The sequence below is a fragment of the Thunnus maccoyii genome, chromosome 19 (assembly GCF_910596095.1).
Source record: "Thunnus maccoyii chromosome 19, fThuMac1.1, whole genome shotgun sequence".
In the NCBI taxonomy this organism is placed as follows: Eukaryota; Metazoa; Chordata; class Actinopteri; order Scombriformes; family Scombridae; genus Thunnus; species Thunnus maccoyii.
Window position 1 is genome coordinate 10633615 of NC_056551.1, and position 20287 is coordinate 10653901.

Sequence of the window (20287 nt, forward strand, 5' to 3'; positions counted from 1 at the left end):
AGTAGCTGATCAATGAGTGCAGCCTCAGCCACGAGAGGACTCAAAGAAAAAAAAAAAAAAAAAAAAAGAGAGTAGAAAAGAAAGCAGGGACACAAACACTTCTGACCGCTGATTACAGCCTTGGAGAGAGGCAGAGAGCGAAACGTGCGTACAGCCTTGGATGAAAAGACTGAATAGCAAGCGTAGTGAGCTTTGCAAAATGACAGGGTGATTGATAAATGGACAAAAAAAAAAAAAAAACAAGGTGACACTGCCTGCAGCCTTGGACAAAAAGAGGAAATGAGGATTTAAAAGAAATAAAGCATGCTGAATGTTGGGGAAAGTTGTGGACAAAATGTTAAAATTAAGAAAGGAGTGCTCCATCCTTAGAAAAAAAAAAGAGCATGCAAAAAACTAAGAACAGGAACAAACACAATCTGCACCAGACAGATATATATATATATATATATATATATATATATATATATATATATATATATATATATATATATATATATATATATATATATAGACGGACAGGGAAGTAGCACTGACCTGTGAGCACGGCCTTGGCGGAGGGTTCAGCCAGGTCCAGGGCAGACTTGCCATCGGTGTTGCGGATGTTGGGGTCGGCTCCATGCTGCAGTAACACTGTACAACAACAGGGCAGACACAGACAGTAGCTGAGCTCTTGGACTGACATGCAAACTCCCCGACACACACCTCCTCCTAGTCCTCCTCCTGCTCCTGCTGCTGCTGCTGCTGCTGCTCCTGCTGCTGCTGCCAAACCACATCCCGCTCCCAAAACTGCTCTTCCTGGACTTCCACCACCACCACCACCACCACCTTGCTCCTCTGCTATCCCCCCTGTTTCTCCTCCTCCTCCTCCTCCTCTGGTTGTGTCTCCTGGCAGCCCTTCTGCGAGCACTGTTTCACATTTCTCTTCTCCTCCTCCTCCTCCAGCTGCTCCTCCTCTGTTGCTAGCGCTGCTCCCTCGGCTGCCCCTGGCTGCCCCTGCCCTGCGAGCCATGCTGCTGATGTAAACAGACATGCCACAACAAGAGCAGCAAAAGCTACGCTACAACACACCGCCGGAGAAACAGCGGACCTAACAGAGCGGCTACGTGACCGGCTACAAAACACATTACACTTCCATTGATGAGGGGGATGGAGGGGAAGGGGAGGGGAGGGCACGCTTAAGCCAAGAAGATAAATAAAAATGAGTGAAGGAGAGAGAGAGAGAGAGACGAGTCAAGAGAGGCGGCTAAGGTAGCGGCAGCAGCAGCAGCGACGAGGCGGGCGGGCAGTGCGAGTGGAGAGACTCTCGCCTCTCCGACTGACTGAGCGATGCAGCGGAGAGCAAGATGAGAGAGGAGAGGGGAGGAGAGGAGAGGAGGGGGGGAAGGATGGGATGGAGGGGCGGGGGTGATGGTGGTGGTGGTGGGGGGGAGGCAGGGGAGTAGAGAGTCAGAGGATGGGAGAGGTAGAGGACGAAGAGAGGGGAGAGAGAGCAAAACAAAACAAGAGTGTGAAAGAGAGACAGAGAGAGATGAAGTAGTAAAAACCGAGAGGAGAGAAGAGGAGGGGAGGGGAGGGGAGAGGAGAGAAGACATGCAAGACTACCTGTCAGGTATGAGCTGAATAACAAACTCTGCCTGTTCTCAGTTTTTTTTTTTTTTTGTAAATTAGCTCTTTTGCGGGCGCTAATGTCAATACGCTCACTGCCTTCCTCTCCATTTCACTTCCCAGTGTTGTGATTGCTGAGCGGTCCCCGGCGCACATGCCCTTTGACTTGTGTACACTTCAAACTACGCTGCTAAAACCCAGCAGAGAAGAAGAAGAAGAGATAGCCGCCTCGTGCGTGCGTACGCGCACGCCTAAGAGCATGCGTGTGCCTCTGCCCCGGCACTGACGCAGATCTTAGTCACTCACTCGCTCAGCTGAGACAGAGGGAGAAATGACATTCTGATGCACAAAGTCATGCATATAGACAGATAGTAATAGCTCATAAATCTTGCAGTCCAGTTCTGTGTAAATGTTTCTGAGTCAGATGCAACTGTCAACTTATCATTTTGTGTTTTTCGGGTTTGTCTCTAATGGGCACGGCTCGCCTGTAATACCTGCAAAAGCCCTCTCTGAGCAACCTAAATCCCCTTTTTTTGGACAGGATTAGTTTTCTGGACAATGTCAGATTTGCAGCAGTTATCTTATGTGACTATCTGCGATGCTGATGATCAACCAGTAAGTGCAAAACTGTGAGTCTGTGCTGTGACTTTTTTTTTTTAACGTGAACGCTGAATTCGGGAAAAGTTTCGCCAAAAGTGATCATATCATGAGGACAAAGGAGCTGCTGGAGAATGAAAGCAGCAGATAAAACAAAGCAGGCAGGTACGATGTTATGTAGCTTTCCTACAGCTGCTTCTCTGTGAAAGCCTTCCTGTGAGAATCAAATCAAACTTTATTTGTATTGCACTTTGCGTACAATTAGTGCAACTCGAAATCCTTTACAGATGACTGACAAGCCGATAATAAGACAGGACAAGTGTAAACAGTAAAACAATTTGAGACTATAGCATGCATCTGGCTTTTTTTTTTAGTTGTTCTAAATTTACATTTTGATATTTTTTGGGTGGAATTTTGCACAGCACACATTAACATTTAAAGAGCTTCAGGCACTGACTGGGCAAAAGTCAAACCTTCACTACACATAATGAAGGAAAGCAACTCCTTTTCCTGTCTCTTCAAGTTAAAACTGAGAAAAACAACACTGTCTGGATTCTTGTAGCGACAAATAAATGCTTGAAACCAAAAGGGTGTCTGCAACGAGTGTTGCACTGTGAAAATAATTGTTAGTTGCAACCTTAACTGGATGCATATAGAGCTATTTGAACCAATGCAAGCGTCTTCAGTTAAGTCAATTTAAAACCCCTTGAAAGGGCATCTTGCAATTCAACACAACCAAGTACGGATTTAAGGGTATAAGATGACATTAATAAAGTTTATTTATTTAGCCCTTGAAAAAAAAATCATGCTTGGAAAGCCGAGCAGAACAAAGCCATGTCCCTACTGATTCACACCAATATCACATCACCAGCCCTCCATCTCATCAACCTCGCTGTCGTCCGGAGAAATTCAAGGACAAATCTTTAGTCAAACTCAGAGCCAATCGTATGGCTGCTTTAGGATTTCCAAGATCTTCTTATCCCAAATTTGTTGAGATTTTCTCCAGACCTTGAGCTTGAAGAGATGCCGGTCTGGTAATGAGAGATTAATTTCTTACTCAAGTCGTCTGAGCGCCGGAGTAGAGGACAGACAGTCCATCATATGCTGAGCTTACGCTGCAGTTACTCGAATCAAGAGTTGATTTGACTCTCGTTCTGCTGCCAAATCTGGAAACCTGGCAGGATGACAGACGACAGAAACTCTGTCCAATAAACAGGCCACTGGAAGTCATGTGACTTTTGTTTACATGGCTTGGTTTGATTGTGTCTGTGCGAGCTGAGACTGCAAACCAAAGAAAAAAAAAATGCAACAAAGTCAGCTTTCCTTCTCTGATCCAGACCACACAAACAAATTTAAACTGTTATGAAACCGTTAATGCTGTCTGGACAAAAAAACAAAACAAAACATATTATTGTTGAGGTCCATCTGAGTGCTTTACGGTTACCCAAAAGGCTCAGGCACTGACCTTGTCGGGCAAATGTTTAAAAGCTTTATGGAATGGATATGCACACCTACACTTACTGACTAGCTGAGTAATGATTTTCAGCACTCAAAGCTAATCATTATGTCAAGTAAAATAATAATAATAACTGTGCTACATCATCTGATTTGTGAAGAACTGGTTCAAAACAGTTATTTAAAAAACTTTCTTCTATTCAAACATAATATTGTTTGCATCCTGTTTTAACTGTTAACCTGCAAGCTGTGTTTACTCAAGATTATTGCGCAACATTTTCCACAGCATACTGTGAGTTTTCAGACTCCAACATCCCAGGCAGCCACTGCTTTCAGATCATTTCTGTACACAGAGAAAATGAACTTGCCGGCACATGGAACTTGCCTGAGATCAAGTGGGACGTTTATTCGGTACTATGTGTTATTTGTAGAACGGTAATGCAGAAAAGCGTCACCCTGTTGCTGCAATCAAGGACGCCCACACTCAGAATTTGAGAATAATGATAAGTGGAAATGTGTGCCGTAGTTGTCCTTGTGTGAAAATGTGTGTGTGAGTTGAGGATGGAGGCGGTGAAGGTGCCAGCTTTTCAAATTATCTCACAAATTGGTAATTTGACCTGAAAATATGAACCAGTAGTAAATCAAGTATTTATCATCCTCCTGCTTCACAAACTGTTGTCAAGGCAATATTTTCTGGAAGCGGGAGCCGCTTCCGACACGACAGCGCTCGGCAGTCATGCAAGGCCGATCGGAGCGGTGCACGTTTTAGTCGTCTGTGTCTTTCAACGATGTGGCCAGAACATTGTTGCAGAATAAAACGAAACTAAGTGTTGCCCAAAAACAAGTTTTGACGAGGTGTGGCAGAAACCACATCACCCTCTGCATGACCTGCTCCCTCCAAGGCCTGGTAGTGCGAGGCATTAAGAGGTTACACCCTTTGTTGTGCTGTATCTAATTTCTGAAGTGCTCTTTTCAATTGCTTGTGATGTTAAACGCTACTCAGATTCACAATCAACAGCAAGCAGGAATGGATGAAGTCGATTTATGCACATTATGCAAGAACCAACAACAAAGTTCTTTCACATCGATTCGAGTGTTTTTCATAATTTTTTTTTTGAAACATCAATAACAACAAGATGAATTTAGTGCTCGGGGATCATCACAGCTCTGCAAAGCCTTCTGCTGCTATGCAGTCAAAACATTCTGCAGCACTTACTGTAGACATAAAAATGACTGGTGCAACTTTCCTCCTTGTTGCTCTTAGCGCTCCAGCCCGACGCTGGAAGCAAGGTGACGCTGACTATCATTGCAGTCGTTTGTTATTACACCTCATGTTGAGCAGCGCTTTTCCATTAAGATCATAAAGATGATCCTACAACCTTCTGCTCAGACGGATTTCGTCTGATTTTCCTCAGGGATCAGTGACACCGCCTTTCTATTTCTCGGTTCACCTTTAAAGATCAATGGCTGCTGCTGCTGCTGCTGCTGCTGCTGCCCTTTCTAAACCGATACTGTGTTGTTGTTTTACTTATAAAATTAAAACTACATTTGTGGGAGCTCATATAAAGTAAGAGAAAGAAATCAATGCTCTTTTGTCCCCTGCGTAGGCTTAAGAACGAGCAGGAACACAGTAATTGCAATTTACAGGTTATTTGCTGCTTTATACTTAATGGAAAATAATAGCTCACAATCCACGGGTTGCTTATTATAGTTTCTAAAATGACTGTGTGATTATACAGAACTCCAGGTTGTGGCTTTAGAGGGGAGACAGGGAAGAAGCATTTAAAACAAAGGTGTACACACACACACACACACACACAGTTGCCTTCAAACCCAATGAAGAATTTAATAACTTAAAATTTGCCACAGCATAATCATCACAAATGAATAAACACATTTAGCCACGGAGGAACCACACTGACTTTTATTGTGCCAAAAGGAACAATAAAATAGTAAACATGCACCCATGTGCTTACCTATACAGACATCTATCTTGCCCTTGATGGCAGCCTCATGTAGCGGCGTGTAGTTCCAGTTGTCTCGAGCGTTAGGGTCGGCCCCCTGACACAGCAGCAAGGACACCACCTGACAACAACATACAGAGCGTTTGAGTTCATTCTTTATTTCACAAAATACATCAAATCAGGTGAAAGAAACGTGAAAGCAAGTCCAACAACTTTCGGGTTCAGCGGTGGAACTCTAGTCGTGGTGACTGGTTTCGGATTGGATGTCTAAATCATCATTGTGATCGTGTAGGTGCATTAGTATGACAGGTTCCTGACAAGACTGCAAAGTGCTCCCCAACAAAGCTCTAAAAGCCTCTAAAACATTTGAAATCGTAAACATTACATTGATCACAGTGGTTAACAGTCAGGAGGCAGAAAAGCATGAGCACATCTGTCACAGATAATCCCAGGGCCCCGATCAGACAGAGCAATTTTTGGAAGTTGCAAAACGCGAGGTGCATCACACTGCCTTTTCTGTTGAAGCCTACAATTTAAAAAAAAGAGCAGCTTGCTGCGTCTTTTTTTTTTTTTACTGTTGCTAGGCAGCCACCAAATCACCTGCCCTTAGCCTAACTGTTATTTTGCTGTGAAGTAAACTCACTCCCGGCCTGCAGTTCTCTGTTCATATCATGGTAACGATCGGTAAAGTCATATAGCTCCGGGTATCCAGCAACAGTCACCATTAGTTTGTCCTCCGTGATAGTAGTCTCCACTTGTTGTCTCCACCACAGAAGGCCCGCATCTCAATTCATCCAATTGGACAATGGGGGGATAAAAGCAAACGACGTTGGGCGCTTTTCTGCTCTGAGTTGAAGTTTTTTCAACTCGAAGCGTTCAGGGCGCTCCTGCAAAAACGCGAGGCACTCAGCAACACAAAAGCAATGAGCAAAAAGCTTCATTCTCATTGAAAACAATTGCAAAAAGCCTCCCCAGGCTGCTAAAAAGCACTCTGTCTGATCGGGGCCTAGTCAGAATACTGAAGTAGCAGTGACAGTGAAGTGTAATATGTTCAGGTTTTGTCATTGTGATCTTTAAGGCTGAGTAAGCACATTAGAGTTTACAGCATATTTTAACACAATTATCTTTTGCTCTCATGACAACACTGTTAACAGTTTGTCTCAACATCCAATCTGAAATTTACCACCACACTGATTCTTGTGCACAACACTGCCGTATTCCAGATATTTTTATCACCAGCTATCATTTCAATTGTACTAAAGTATTAACTGTACTTCTCACATTTGTGTCTCACTCTCTTACCCTGTAATAATGTGCTTCACCTTCAATCATCAGCATGTAAATTGTTATATTGTTGTCTGAATCTCTGCAGCTCAGTGGCAAAGCAGTGGCAAAACCACCCATCCTGAACACAAAAACGGCAAAACCGACACACGATCGTGTCGAAATGTGCGTGTGTAAAGTCTCACCTCAGAGTGGCCAAACGAGCAGGCGTTGTGAAGCGGGATCAGACCCCCGTCGTCCCGAGCGTGCACATTGGCGCCCGTCTGAAGCAGGTGGTCCACCACATCTTTCCTCCCAAAACCTGAGAAAAGAGGAGAGAGAAGGAGGGACGAGTGAAGACGCATTACAACCATCTAACAGTGATGTCCAGATTCTTAATATTAAGAATCAATAATTAATTCCAATTTGTCTTTCGGGCCTTTTTCTATGTATACATATTGTTCATTTGTTTTGTAAGGCACGTGTAGCAGCTGTTTAGGAAAGTGCAATACAAGTGAAGCTTGTTATGTCTTCACTACGAACGCGCCGTGGGACTCGGAAGAATCTGTTCTTGTTCAGGCTGCTGAGGATTTGAAAGACCTCAGATATAAAACAGCTGTACATATTTTTTTTTTTTTTTTTTATCGGCACTGGTGAAAGAATAACAAACGGCCTGGAACTGAAGAGCTGAAGTGAAGACGAGCACTTTTTCATAACCGTGGACTTCTTTTATTCATGAACAAGTGTAATAGAGACTAAAATGGAAGATTGAAGAGTGAAATTAAATGAAATGAAATTGCAGGGTTGAATCTTAATCTATCGTCGAGATGATTGAGTGTTCTCTACATTTTGCTCTCGGCAAAAATAAATGTACTCCATTACCCTAGCTTTCATTTAACAACAATATTAAAGTTCAGGGTAAACCGTTGGTATGCGGCATTGTATAAACTTAGATTAAACCAAAGGCAGAGCTCACATAAAACAATATCATGCCACATTCATAGATAAGTCTGAATTAAAATCACCTTGGTTGTTTTGTTTCATTTATGTCTGCAAACCTTTTTATTTCAGCAGATTTCATTGGTCTCACTGTTTTTTGACATCATCTGAATACTACTTGTGCATTTTGAATAGCCATTGAGCTCAGATGCATGCTGGGCCCTATAGGTTGCCAAGCAGCTGATTTTAAAAGAGAATATCATCAACTGTAACCACAAAAATCAACCGTGCAGTGACAGCACTGTTTGACTGTGGTGAAGACGCAGATGTGATATGTCACAACCTGTTTGATTTCAGGTTATTTTAGGTAAGTTTCCTTCCAAATGTTGCTCAAATTGTCAGATAATTAACAAACTTTAAAGGTTCAATGTGTAAGAATTGGCCATAATTTTAGTTTAAAACATTCCAAAATTTACTAAAATTATCAACAGAATGTGAGGAAATAACAGTTTTGACGTTATGTCAAAGATGTATAGGTATTGTGTTGCAGAGATATCTACTGAAGTTAGCATGCTAACCCGCTAGCTCCAGCTCGTCCGGCCGTCCTGTCTCATAATACCACTTTGTACCTCACTGCGGCGTCCAGTCTGCCCTCAGTCAAACATGAGAGGAAGAAGAAGTAGTGCTGACATGGATGTATAAATAGAAGTAGATACAGGAACAGCGCCGGGCTTCGAAGCAAATTTGACATAGCGGCCAAACTGTGTAATTACAACGTCACATGATGCACACTGGTCCAAAAAGACTTTTTCCCATAGATTTAGCCTACATTGTGAGAGAGATGTCTGTTAATCAGTGGATACATTTTTTTTGAGTGTCACAGCCCCCGCGAAATGACTTTTATTTCACTATCAGAATTTGATCCATCCATCACATTTCAAAAGTCTAGACGAGCTGCACCATTGAATTTTATCCCCATTCAAGTTAGCCTGAAGGCTAAACCCGCAGTTAGCGGTCTCAGTCAGCAGAAGTCTCTAGTGAGCATGCAGCCCATAGAGCACGTGCAGTATGTTTACAACCGGGTAATTTCTTTACAGTGGGGAGTGGCTTCATGTGCCACTGAGCAACTTTCATAGGAATGAACGGGGCCCCGCCTCCAACCTGTATCCAGTTCTCTTAAAACATCCATGTGCCCTGAGCCACTGGCAGTGATGGTGAAGCCGGGCTGAAAGCTGTTGAAATTTTCGCTGTAAGAGTGTTAATATGTCACTTCATAATGTTTTAATATTTTTTCAGGTGAGAAAGTAACCATGTAGAATCCCAATATTTGGTCAGTTTATCAGTTGCACTGATGTTGTCAGAGCAGCTGGCTACTGCTCAGACGCTGGCTGGGTAAGATATCAGCTGGTCATGTCAGCTGATCCGACAAACTGCACCACCTATGTGAAAGCTGGCATGAGCCATTTGGCATCATAGCACATTGTAGTGAGCTGGATCGCTATTGAAATATCATAAATAAATTAGGTTTCTACTGGATTACTGTGTTGCAAAATGGCAGCAATTAATGAAAAATGTATGCTGTGACAGAAAAACCATTAGTGAATTCTGTGACATTTTATGATTTGCATATACCCTTAGGGCATGTGTGTAATTAACTAGTTGTTACTGAGAGTTATGTTGCAACTCATCTCTGTGGTGCAACCACTTTCTGATCTGTGCAACTCTTTTGCAACTTACCGCTGGCTCAATTGTCTCTGTAGCAATTCAATATATTAACAGCACCATAGCACAGATTCACTGTAAACAGTAAGCTTTACACTAAAATGGTGGTGGGGTGATTTTGGGGAGAAGGGTGGGTGGGGTGATATGCTGTCCCCATTTGTGTGGATCAGGCTGCGAATTCTTACACAATGACCCTTTACACAAATTAAAATGGAAATCGGTGTGTGAAAAAGGTACAACAGTACCGGGAAATCAAATTGTGCCATTGCTGCTTCCCAAATAAGATTATATTAACTTTGTAAACCACTCTGTGTTGTTATCCTCCTATAACCAATTATTTCATTACGCTGCTATCCTGTTTGAATCACACTTTAAATGACTGACATTGGCATAAATAGAGATGGAGAATTGGTTATGACAACAGAAAAGATATGGCCTGCAGATTTGTAATAATATTACATCATGATGTGCATCTGGTAAATGGTCCAGAGGAAAAAAGTGTGTCCAACAGACTGGAATTATGAGTATACACGTTATATTATGCATGTTTTCGAGAAAATGTACAGGGTGTTTGTCTTTGTAGGTGCAAATGATATCTGCTGATCAAAATAGCCCTGAAAATTGTTATTGTGGTGAAACATACAGCTGATGGCTCTGCTAACAACCTTTGTTTATGACTTTGTGGTCCCACCCACGTGGATTATTTTTGTGCTGCACCGCCTAAATGCAGTCGGACAGTCTGAAAAGAAGACGTCAGTTTGTTATATGATTTCGGTTACCTGCTGCGAAATGCAGGGGTGTCGATTTGCGTCCTGCCATGTCTTTTGCGTTCACATTCACCGCATCCACGAGTTTCTTCACCCTCGAGACATCCCCGTTACGACAGGCTTCAAACAGCTCCCTGAAAGCCCCGTTTGTACCACCGCCGCTGCTACCGCTGCCCGGGTCACTGCTTCCCGAGTCGGGCGTAGAGCCTGCGCTGGTCCCGCTGCCCTCGGTGGTGGTCGGGGAGCTAGCGCTGCTGCTAGTGCTGCTGCTGCTGCCGCTGCTGCTGAGGGCCGGAGCAGGGGAGGTGGTAGTGGGAGAGGCCGGAGTTGCCTCACCGTCAGCCGTGTTCTCTATCCTGTCTCCGTGGGAAAGCGGGGTGGCATCGTCGGAGGGTCCCGGCGGGGAACCAGGTGGGGTCCCGGGGCGAGGGGAGCCGCGGGGCGGGGAGGACAGCAAGGAGTTTGGCTGCTGCTGCTGAGAGGAGCGACGAGGCGTCGCCATTTTCATAACACAACAGTCCCCACTAGCAACAAAAACACTGCTGACAATTTCCTGCCGAGGAAAGTCAAACTTCCGCTCGGGCTCATTGGGATTACATTAAATGGACTGTTTGGAATAAACAAAAGTCTCACTGGGAGGCACCTTTATAATATTACAGAGAATCATATGGAAGATTAATGACTTTGCAAAAAATGTGGTCACTTACCAATTTACACAAATATTTATCAGAAACTTGTTTTAGTCTCTGATTAATGTTTAAATCACAAAATATGCTTTAATTATGGGCGACATTAAATATTATATATTATATTTGGGGGTTGGCTAAATATAAGAGGATGTTGCATGTTTTTTCAATGGACCCAAAGAAATCGTTAATAATTGTGAAATGTGACAATACAAAAAAAAAATGTTCACCCGTTTGTTACATCTTTAATTTTCATCTATCTTTATGTGTAGCATCTGTGTTCATGCAGATTAACCTGGCTTTAAACTCTTTTTATAGACACTAAGACCTTGAATAAATGTTAAGTGTATCCATGAGTGTATCTCATACAGGTCATCAGCTTCTGAGGACGCAAATTTTAAGCAATTTATTTAATCGATACTTAGCCGTGTTAACAATCGATTATCGGTTAATCATGAACAATTTATGAAATATGCTGCAGGTTTTAAGATGATAGAACTTTATTAGTCCTGAAGGAATTCTTGTGCCAGAGATCGCTCAGAAATTACAACATAAGAATAAAAACAATAAATGTAAAAGGTATAACACCAGTGCCTAATAGAATAACAATAAAAGAATAACAGATAACAGAATAACAATAAAAGTGACATAAATTTAGTAAAATAAGTAAACTAAAATATAAAAGTAATATTGCACATGATATTGATATCAATGTTCTCAGTCAGATGTTTCAGCTGTCCGTCCTGCAGAAGGGGGACGAATTATACAGTTCGATGGCAGCTGGTGGAAAAGACCTCCTGTGAGTCTCTGTGAAGCCTCGGTGGTCTCAGTCTACGGCTTAAGGTGCTCTGATATGAGTCCAGTGTGGCGTGCAGGGGATGAGAGGCTTTATCCATAATGCTGAGTAGATTCCTCAGCATCCTCCCCCGACACCTTGACTCCAGTTCCACTCCCAGGACATTTTTCCATTATAAAACCAAGTTAACCACTGACATGATATATGGTCGACACAAAATCAGAGTAGGCCACATTAGTAAGTAGTTCAAAGCACAGATACAGTAACACTCGAATGATAAATTACATAACACAAAATCAGGAGTTAATTTAACATTTAAAAGCTCCCGTCTATTCATCAACTGGCCCGATAAGATCCAAAGTATTAAACACAGCAAACAGTTGCATAACTTCCAGCTCCATTAGAGGACATAATTAGATGAGACTAGATGTGTTGGACAGATCTAACAATTAATTAACATTTAATCAAAACAAGTCAATAACCCGTAACGTTATCGTATAAATGAAAACAGTTCACCACGACAGACTTCAGTCCAGCTGATAGCTGCAACAGACGCACAGACACTGTCGCTCCAACTTTATCAGTCCATTTTCTCTCACTGCTAAAATGCACGTCTACTCAGAACAGGGCAGTGTTAGCCTTTAGTACATTGTTCATCACTTAGAGTCCTGCTTGTCCTGGACATTAGCATCATAGAGCTGCTCTCTGCTCTCTGACACTCAGCTCTCAGCCTACATTATACGAGCAGCTGTTTCTGTTCAAGATGCTAGTTAAGCAATAGCTTGAGCCTCATATAGCTAAACCGGACAGCTGCCAAACATCAACTCTGACTTTTTACAACTTTATGCTTCAGAGTTCATCAACACGAATGTGGCTGTGAGCAGATCGAGCTACGCTGCGCCTTTTTTCTTTGCTTGGACGGCAGGGAGATGCGTTTGTTTTAAAATTAGTACAGCCCTTATGGGCGGTCACCAAACACACCTGTAACCCAACGTTATTAAAGCGCAAGAGGCTCCACTTAGTGGCGCAACCAGGTACTGCAGCAACTCTGCAGAACAGTTTCTGACAGGTACACCACACGTCCCTCTTCTTCTGCATTAATGCAGTTCAACTCAGTTCAATTAGTTATATATATATATATATATATATATATATATATATATATATATATGTATATCATAACAGAAGTTATCTCAGGGCACTTTTCACATAGAGCAGGTCTGGACCGTACTCTTTAATTTACAGAGACCCAACATTCCCCCCTGAGGGAGCACTTGTGAAAGCGGCAAGGAAAAACTCCCTTTTAATGGGAAGAAACAAGAAACCTCAAGCAGACCACCTGCATTCTGGGAGCGCAGTGTTCTAGTGGGATAATAGGGTACTATGAGCTCTTAAGATATGAGGATGCTTGACCATTAATGGCTTTGTCGGTGAGGGGATGGATTTTAAATTCTATTCTGGAATTTACAGGAAGCCAATGCAGCAAAGCCAAAATAGAAGAAATGTGATCTCTTTTTCTAATTTTTGTCAGTACACATGCAGCTGCATTCTGGACCAGCTGGAGAGTCTTTAGAGACTTGTTAGGGCAGCCTGATAATAAGGAATTGGAATAATCCAGCCTGGAAGTAACAAATGTGTGGACTAGTTTTTCTGCATCTTTTTGAGACAGGATGTGCCTGAATTTTGCAATATCACATAGGTGAAAATAGTCAGTCAGTCAAATTTGTTTTATATGGGAATTAAAGGACTTATCCTGATCAAAGATAACTCTCAGATTCCTTACAGTGGTGCTGGAGGCCAGGGCAATGCCATCTAGAGCAGCTATATCGTTAGATGATGTGTTTCTAAGGTGTTCAGGGCCAAGCGCAATAACCTCAGTTTTGTCTGAGTTTAGTAGCAGGTCATCCAGGTCTTTATGTCTTTAAGGCATGCTTAGAATCTAAACCGGAAGTAGTCGGCTTTGCCGGCAAAAGTCATTAGTGTGCTTGCTCTATGGGCCCCACAGATGCGAAAGCAAAGCAGAAGACGTTGAACTTTTTTGGCTTCATGCACCACTGAGCAACCTTCATAGGAATGAAACGCTGTATCCAGATTCTCTTTATACATCCATGGGACATGGTGGGACTCATATGCACTACCATGCATGTGCGGCCGATGTGGCTACCGAAACAAAGAACAGAGAAGCTCGGTTAACAACACTCACAGAGCGAGTGTGACTTCATTCACTGCTCAGGTCGCCATTACTCTACTATATCCTTACAGAGTAAATAGTTGTTTGCTGACATCCAGTGAGGCTCAATGTCATTGACTGCACATTTAAAATATTAACAGCAGTTAACCAATAATTGATTAATTATTTACATCCCTACCAGCTTCACTTAATTATCTGAATACACCAAAAATGTTTAATGCAAATGAAGGGCTGGGAAATGTAATGGCAGTCATTTAATATGTGAGAGATTATTTTAGCTCAATGTAACAGGCCTATGCAGTATTTGATGAGTTGATTAATGTCAGCTGGCCTGCCTGAAAACAATACTTCCCTCCAGTGGAGACTATTGGTAATGACTCCAGAATACAGGAGCTGCGCCAGTCACTGATACAACAAAAGAGTAGCCTATAAGAATATATTGTAAAATATATCATTCCAGTGTGTACTTTATGATGAACATGCAATTCACACATTACACTAAATGTAAATGACAGACAAACTGTACAATAGAGTGTGCAAACAGTGTGGCACTAAACTATCATATGGATTCATCAGATGTAATTTCATTTAGATAATACACTGAAAATCTGTCTGCAGTTACTGAAATAACATTATTTCCTTTGTTTAAATTTCAATCTGATTTAAGTCTTAAGTCTAAAGGTGCGTTTGATTGATTGACAGGTGACTCGGCCAACCACGCTCTGACATTTTAGTTGCTACTCTGGTTTTGTCTGTCTTGATTGTTCCTCCTCAGCTCCACCCAAATTCGGATTTTCTGAGAGAGTGCAAAACAGTAAACTAGAGAGACTACATACTACTAATTCCATTCATAAACCTGTGGTATTGACTTGAGGTTTACTTGACCCCAGCTACATGTTTTTCAACTGCAGAAAGAAACGTGAGCACCAAGATAAAAATCAACCCAAGCACGAGGAAGACTCCTGACAGAAGGCTGCGATTTCATCTAAGGACGTTCTCGATAAGGCAACACTGCGACTAATGACTGAGATACTGTGCCACATTTAAAAAATTTCATATACAGAGTTTTGGAAAACGTCCCTTCACTTTAGACAGTTAACTAACAGATTATCACATTAACTGGCTACCAGATAGAGGCAGACAATCTGCAAGAAAGCATTACAGCCTTTACAGAAGTTTTGGGCAACGGCACAAACTCTGGCATCCCTCTCATCATTCTTCTAAATTCATTTCTGGATTTAACATATTTTCTCACACAAGAGATCCCCAACTGCCTGATGTGGGTCATGTTTATAGCCAAAATCCTTGTGTTTGAGCCAAAGGCAAGATCAGCATCTTTAGTCACTATGTACACACAAAACTGTGCATTCATTTTCACCATGAAGAAACATAAAAGCCCAACTATCTATGACAGAAATAAATAAATAGACAGACTGTATTCTGTTTCTTTTTCATTTATAATTTGCTAATTTGGTCTAATATATCAGTCCCTTCTCCTTTTGGTGACAACTAGTTCTAAAAAACGTTACATACAACCTATACCCATATATGATATATATGTGATAGTGAGAGCCTGGGATCTGAAGAATGAGACCTAAATGAAGGCACTATTACACTGCATCAGTTGTATGTGTGTGACAGCCAGTTTGTATCCACGTATCATATCCATAGATTATTATTAGCACCTTGGAAATGCATTATGCAATCATTGTGACATGATCTGCGATGGAAATGCCATGACGAATGAAACTGTAGATGTAGAAAGCATACAGCATCATTGTGACATACTGGAACAAAGATAGCTGTATCTAAACCATGATTTGTCATTTCAAAAGGATTGATCAGGTTCTAAATACATTTTCACATTCAAGCTTAAAAGCCTGTTGCTGCTTTGCCTTACAGCAAAGCACAAACTGCAAGAAGATTAAAAATGAAAACAGTTAAGGTGCTCTTCACACTGATTAATGCAAAAAAAGAAAACTAAAAATGGTAAGAGAGATTTTCAGAGTATATTGAAGCTACAATAGTGTGGGAACTTTTGTTTCAACAACAGGCAGTTTTATCTCTGCTTGAGGCCAAGAACGCCTAACGGATTAGTCACCAGAAGTCATCATCAAGCCCCTATGCTTCAACAGAAACATTATGTTAATTGCTGCTGATAATATCCTTTTTTCACCTTAAAATACATCATAGTAGTCATAGAAGTAGTAGTAGAAGTAATAGCTGTGGTTGTAGTAGTATCAGCACCAGTAGTAGATATTTACAATTAGATATTGAACCACAGTGTTCCACAATCCTCTTTGGTTTTTATGTGTTCAAGTGAAGTGATGATATGACAGCTGATTACACATGACAGCTGCTGATAAAACAAGACTGTGGTGTCAGGAGATGAGTATGCAAAGTTGCGTCTGGTTGGTTGACATACCTCTCATACTTCCTTTAACTGTTCCTTGTGTGTCAAAGCTCAAATCTGGCTTGAAAAAACAATTCTCAGAACAAAAACAACGATGATCCAGGCAGCTTCAAGAACATATGATTTGATTATTTGAATCAATCATGATTTTATATTTCACACATTTAAAAACGTCAAAGCTCTCAGCAGTAAACTTAAGTCCTAAAGGAAAACGCTTAAGGTTCCAGTGGTCCTTAGGAAATTATTTCCAAATTTTGTTCATCAGTGGCGCAGTAAGAAAACACAGCATGTTTTTAAAAAAACACTTTGAGGTTGAGGTGTGGTAAACTTTAACAATGTAGTTTCTGGGTGTATCATCAGTTGTTCACAGGTTGTTCAGATCCTTAGAAAACTAATCACCTTGCTGTTTGTGGGTCACACTCACCCCAGGATCTGTACATGGTGATCATGAGAGTTTGAGGTTTTGAGCATTATTAATTAGCAACAAGCAGAAACTGACGACATAGAAATACACTGAAGGAGGGATGAAGAGAACAGAAAGACAAAGAGGCAGAAAGGTTTTTGAGCAGTTGTCATACGATTCCAGCAGAACTACATTCTTGCTAAAAACACTTCCCACACAGCCACAGTGGTGTTTTCAAACCTAAACAGTGATAATCACTGAGGTTCTACTAAACCTGTTTACTTGTTAGGAAATTCAAATGTGTCTTTTTTAAAATGAAGTTCTCCATACCAATAAATTGGTTCAATCCCTAATAGCAGTACTGTTGTATGTTTGCCTGAGCTGAATAAAAGACTATATAAAGAGACCACAGAATCCTCCGTAACATTTTCATGAGTCTCATTCTTGTTTTATTGTATCAACTGCAGCCCTGTTTCAAAAAAAATAACCTTCATCATCTTTTAATTGCATGCTGTGTTTCACTAACTGTGCCACTGATTAACAAAACTTTACTTCAAAAACAAAGTCTATGATACAATGTGTTAATGAATGTGTGGGAGTCTTTCCACTGAGCTCATGCACACACACTTTGATTTCATCTGAAGATGACTATCCTAACTTATTTAAGACTGAAATGTTTTATTACAGCAATCACATGTTTACAGAACAACGACACACGTGTTTATTTGGGTTTGAGTTAATAACGGGGTATAAATATAAACTCATTGTACTATTTTGAAACCTGAACACGTTGAGGATACAGGCGCGCCCGTTCCAGGGGCCTTTCACAGACACCCTTTTTTGGTTCTTTATCGGAGACAGAGGCATTTGCATGATAAAAGCCTCATCGAAACTCCCTTCTCCGCGTCTTTGATTGCCGGTGGAGATGGAAAAGCTTTTAGCCCGGCTGTGCACTGCGCGCCACACCTGTCCTATTTGAGTACAGAGGCTTACAGGTAGGGCCAAAGCCCCGCCCACTGTCAGGTTTCAGTTAGACTTGTTTTTTAAGACCAGCTGTCAAAACTCAGACGCGTCTGTCTAAACTGCTACACTGAGTTTGGCAGTGAGAACAAACGCATCATCATCAACAACAACAACAGCAGTAACCATGCCGAATCGATCAGCGGAGGAGTGGATGCGGGTGTCCTTGCGCACCCCGGGCATCCTGATCTTCGGGTTGGTCATGGCTCCTTGCGGATGGGTTCTGGACCTGACTGCCACTGTGGCCCCAAACTGGAGGACCATCCATAACGTCCCCGGCAGACCGGCCGACGAGGTCATCCAGCAGGGCATCTGGGACATCTGCATAGCCGCCACAACTACCACCAGATCGACCTGCGGCCAGGAGGACACCACCTACTTCAACAACCAGATCATCCCGATCGCTCAGGGGTTGATGGTGGCCTCCCTCATCGTGACTCTAATCGGGCTGGCCGTGGCCATCCCGGGTGCCAGGTGCTGGAAAGACAGGCCTAACTGGATCGTGGCCGGCCTGGGTGGACTGTTGATCTTCCTCTCAGGCGTCATGACCATCATACCCATCGCCTGGTATACGCACATCCTCCCAGATGTTGCCACTGTGACCCCGACGGCAGATGTGCGCGTCGGCTATTGCATCATCCTGGGCTACATCGGTGGGATATTTGAGATCCTGGGTGGCTTTGTCATGTTCATCGGGATCTGCCGTTGCTGTGGAGGGAAGAACCGAGGAGAGGTACGGATTGAGGAGGTCATGGCCAACCGGTTCAGCCACCAGAAGCCCCCGTCGAGACGCGTCGATGTGCCAAGCCTGAACCGGGCCCGGAGCAGCGCCAGCAGCAGCGTCCCATATTCCAGGGACTCCATGGATGAGGATGTGTCCTTCCCTCGGGCCAAGAGCCCCGCAGTGCGGTCAGTCAACACCTCTTACAACGGCAGACCCTATGATGCAGACCTTTGAGAGGAAGGGACCCCCAAAGAAGCACATATCCCACATCTGGAGACACACAAAAACACAGAGAAGAGAAACAACTTGAAGATTGAGAGGAATATCTGCAATAGAGACTGAGAGTGGAAAATGGTAATTACGCAATGAAGTTATAACATTACAGATCTAGTCCAAACTGTAGTCTAAACTCTAAACAACTTAGGCAATAATATTCTGAAGTATTGTAGTAATAATAGGAGATAAATATACCAAAAAAGTACTTTAAAGTCATCATACACTCATTGTTTACTGACCATAAAGGAATATTGATATTTCAGTGGTACTTAGAGATCAAATAGATTATGAAATCACTGTAAACTTACTATTAAGTGAAGCAGAATCACTTTAAATGCCCCTATAAGTATTAGTGTTTTATCATTAGGACAGCAACACTTGAAGGCATACATCTATAACAGAATAATAGGTTAAATGATGTGTGAGTGACACATCATTTAAATGGCAGGGCTGCAGTTTAATGTGGCAGCAGATGAGACTCATTAAGTGCTTGCCTTGATTATGATTAATTATAATGTCATTATAATAGCTGTGTGCTCCAAGCAGTGCAATAGTAATAGAGACGGAGATGAGATTAATGTTGTTATGTGAGGGAATGGAAGGAGAGTTTTTTTTATGAAAGAAGTTTAGAAAGTGAATAATTCTGTTTTATTTCAACGGTGAAACATGGAGCTAATACCTGCATTGTTTAGTGAGCCTATAGAAAAAACAATGTTAAGTTTGCTCGTCTGCAAATTATGCCAAACCCCATTTGTAAATAGCCCTCATCTTTAAGGAAGCTTTTACATTTTCTCAGTGTACATTGCCATTTTCTTTTTTTCTATTTTTATGTAAATATTGTATTCTTATGCACTTTACAATTGTGACCAAGGATGTAGGACAACTGGCCAACTGTTGAGAAGCATTGTGATGTAATCAATTATGTCCTTATTGCTTTGTGATACAAGTGCCTTATTAAATGTGCACTGTGTTTCCTAATAACGAGTCCCTTCTCTTAGCTTGACTCTTCTTGTTTTGCTTGTGTGGATAAATAAATAATAAATTAATAATCCACTTGATGTTAAAAATTGTATTTAAGTATCAACAAAACTGCAGAAGTGTGTGTGAAGTAAAAAAACATATTGGAAATAACTGCCGACACTATTCAAACACAGACATACAGGCAGAATATTCAGTGTGAACCTCATAAGTATTCAGACAATGTAGCCCGACCAGTCTGAGCGGTTGGTTTCTTTACGCAGCTTGTCGAAAAACATTACCTCTTGTGTTTAAACTAGCTTCACATCTCAAACAAAGCAACACTGTAGTGAACAATCGTCCCTCTATAGCTCCTGCGTGGCCTCCATGAAATGATGATGCGGGTCTCCCTGCAGGACCTGTTTCAAGCCCCAACTAATGACCACTGAGTTATTGTAGATGCAGAGTAACTTTTTGCTAAGATACCGTTATTTGCCTTGAATGTTACA

The 20287-nt window shown here is 41.9% G+C and overlaps 2 protein-coding genes across 4 annotated transcripts in view; one reads left to right on the plus strand and one right to left on the minus strand.

Annotated features, from left to right (window-relative positions):
• tnksa (tankyrase, TRF1-interacting ankyrin-related ADP-ribose polymerase a) overlaps positions 1-11136 on the minus strand; it is an 82728-nt gene extending 71592 nt beyond the window's left edge. The window contains exons 1-4 of one of the 3 annotated variants that reach the window (XM_042394734.1): positions 10325-11136; positions 7091-7206; positions 5634-5742; positions 535-630 (exon numbers count right to left, since the gene is read on the minus strand). In XM_042394734.1, coding sequence (XP_042250668.1) covers positions 535-630; positions 5634-5742; positions 7091-7206; positions 10325-10820 — 817 coding nt within the window. In that variant the 5' untranslated portion in view covers positions 10821-11136. The remainder of the gene's footprint in view (positions 1-534; positions 631-5633; positions 5743-7090; positions 7207-10324) is intronic. The other 2 variants (XM_042394735.1, XM_042394736.1) reach the window with 2 other exon arrangements.
• A 6601-nt stretch (positions 11137-17737) lies between these two features.
• cldn23.1 (claudin 23.1) lies at positions 17738-19717 on the plus strand. Its single transcript, XM_042395727.1, has one exon. It carries the CDS (start codon positions 17949-17951, stop codon positions 18777-18779), a length of 831 nt encoding a protein of 276 aa, XP_042251661.1. The 5' UTR covers positions 17738-17948; the 3' UTR covers positions 18780-19717.
• The last annotated feature ends 570 nt before the right edge of the window (positions 19718-20287 follow it).

What these genes read in the sequence shown, in the direction of transcription:
- cldn23.1 (XM_042395727.1), top strand. Translation starts at nt 17,949, where the DNA reads ATGCCGAATCGATCAGCGGAGGAGTGGATGCGGGTGTCCTTGCGCACC.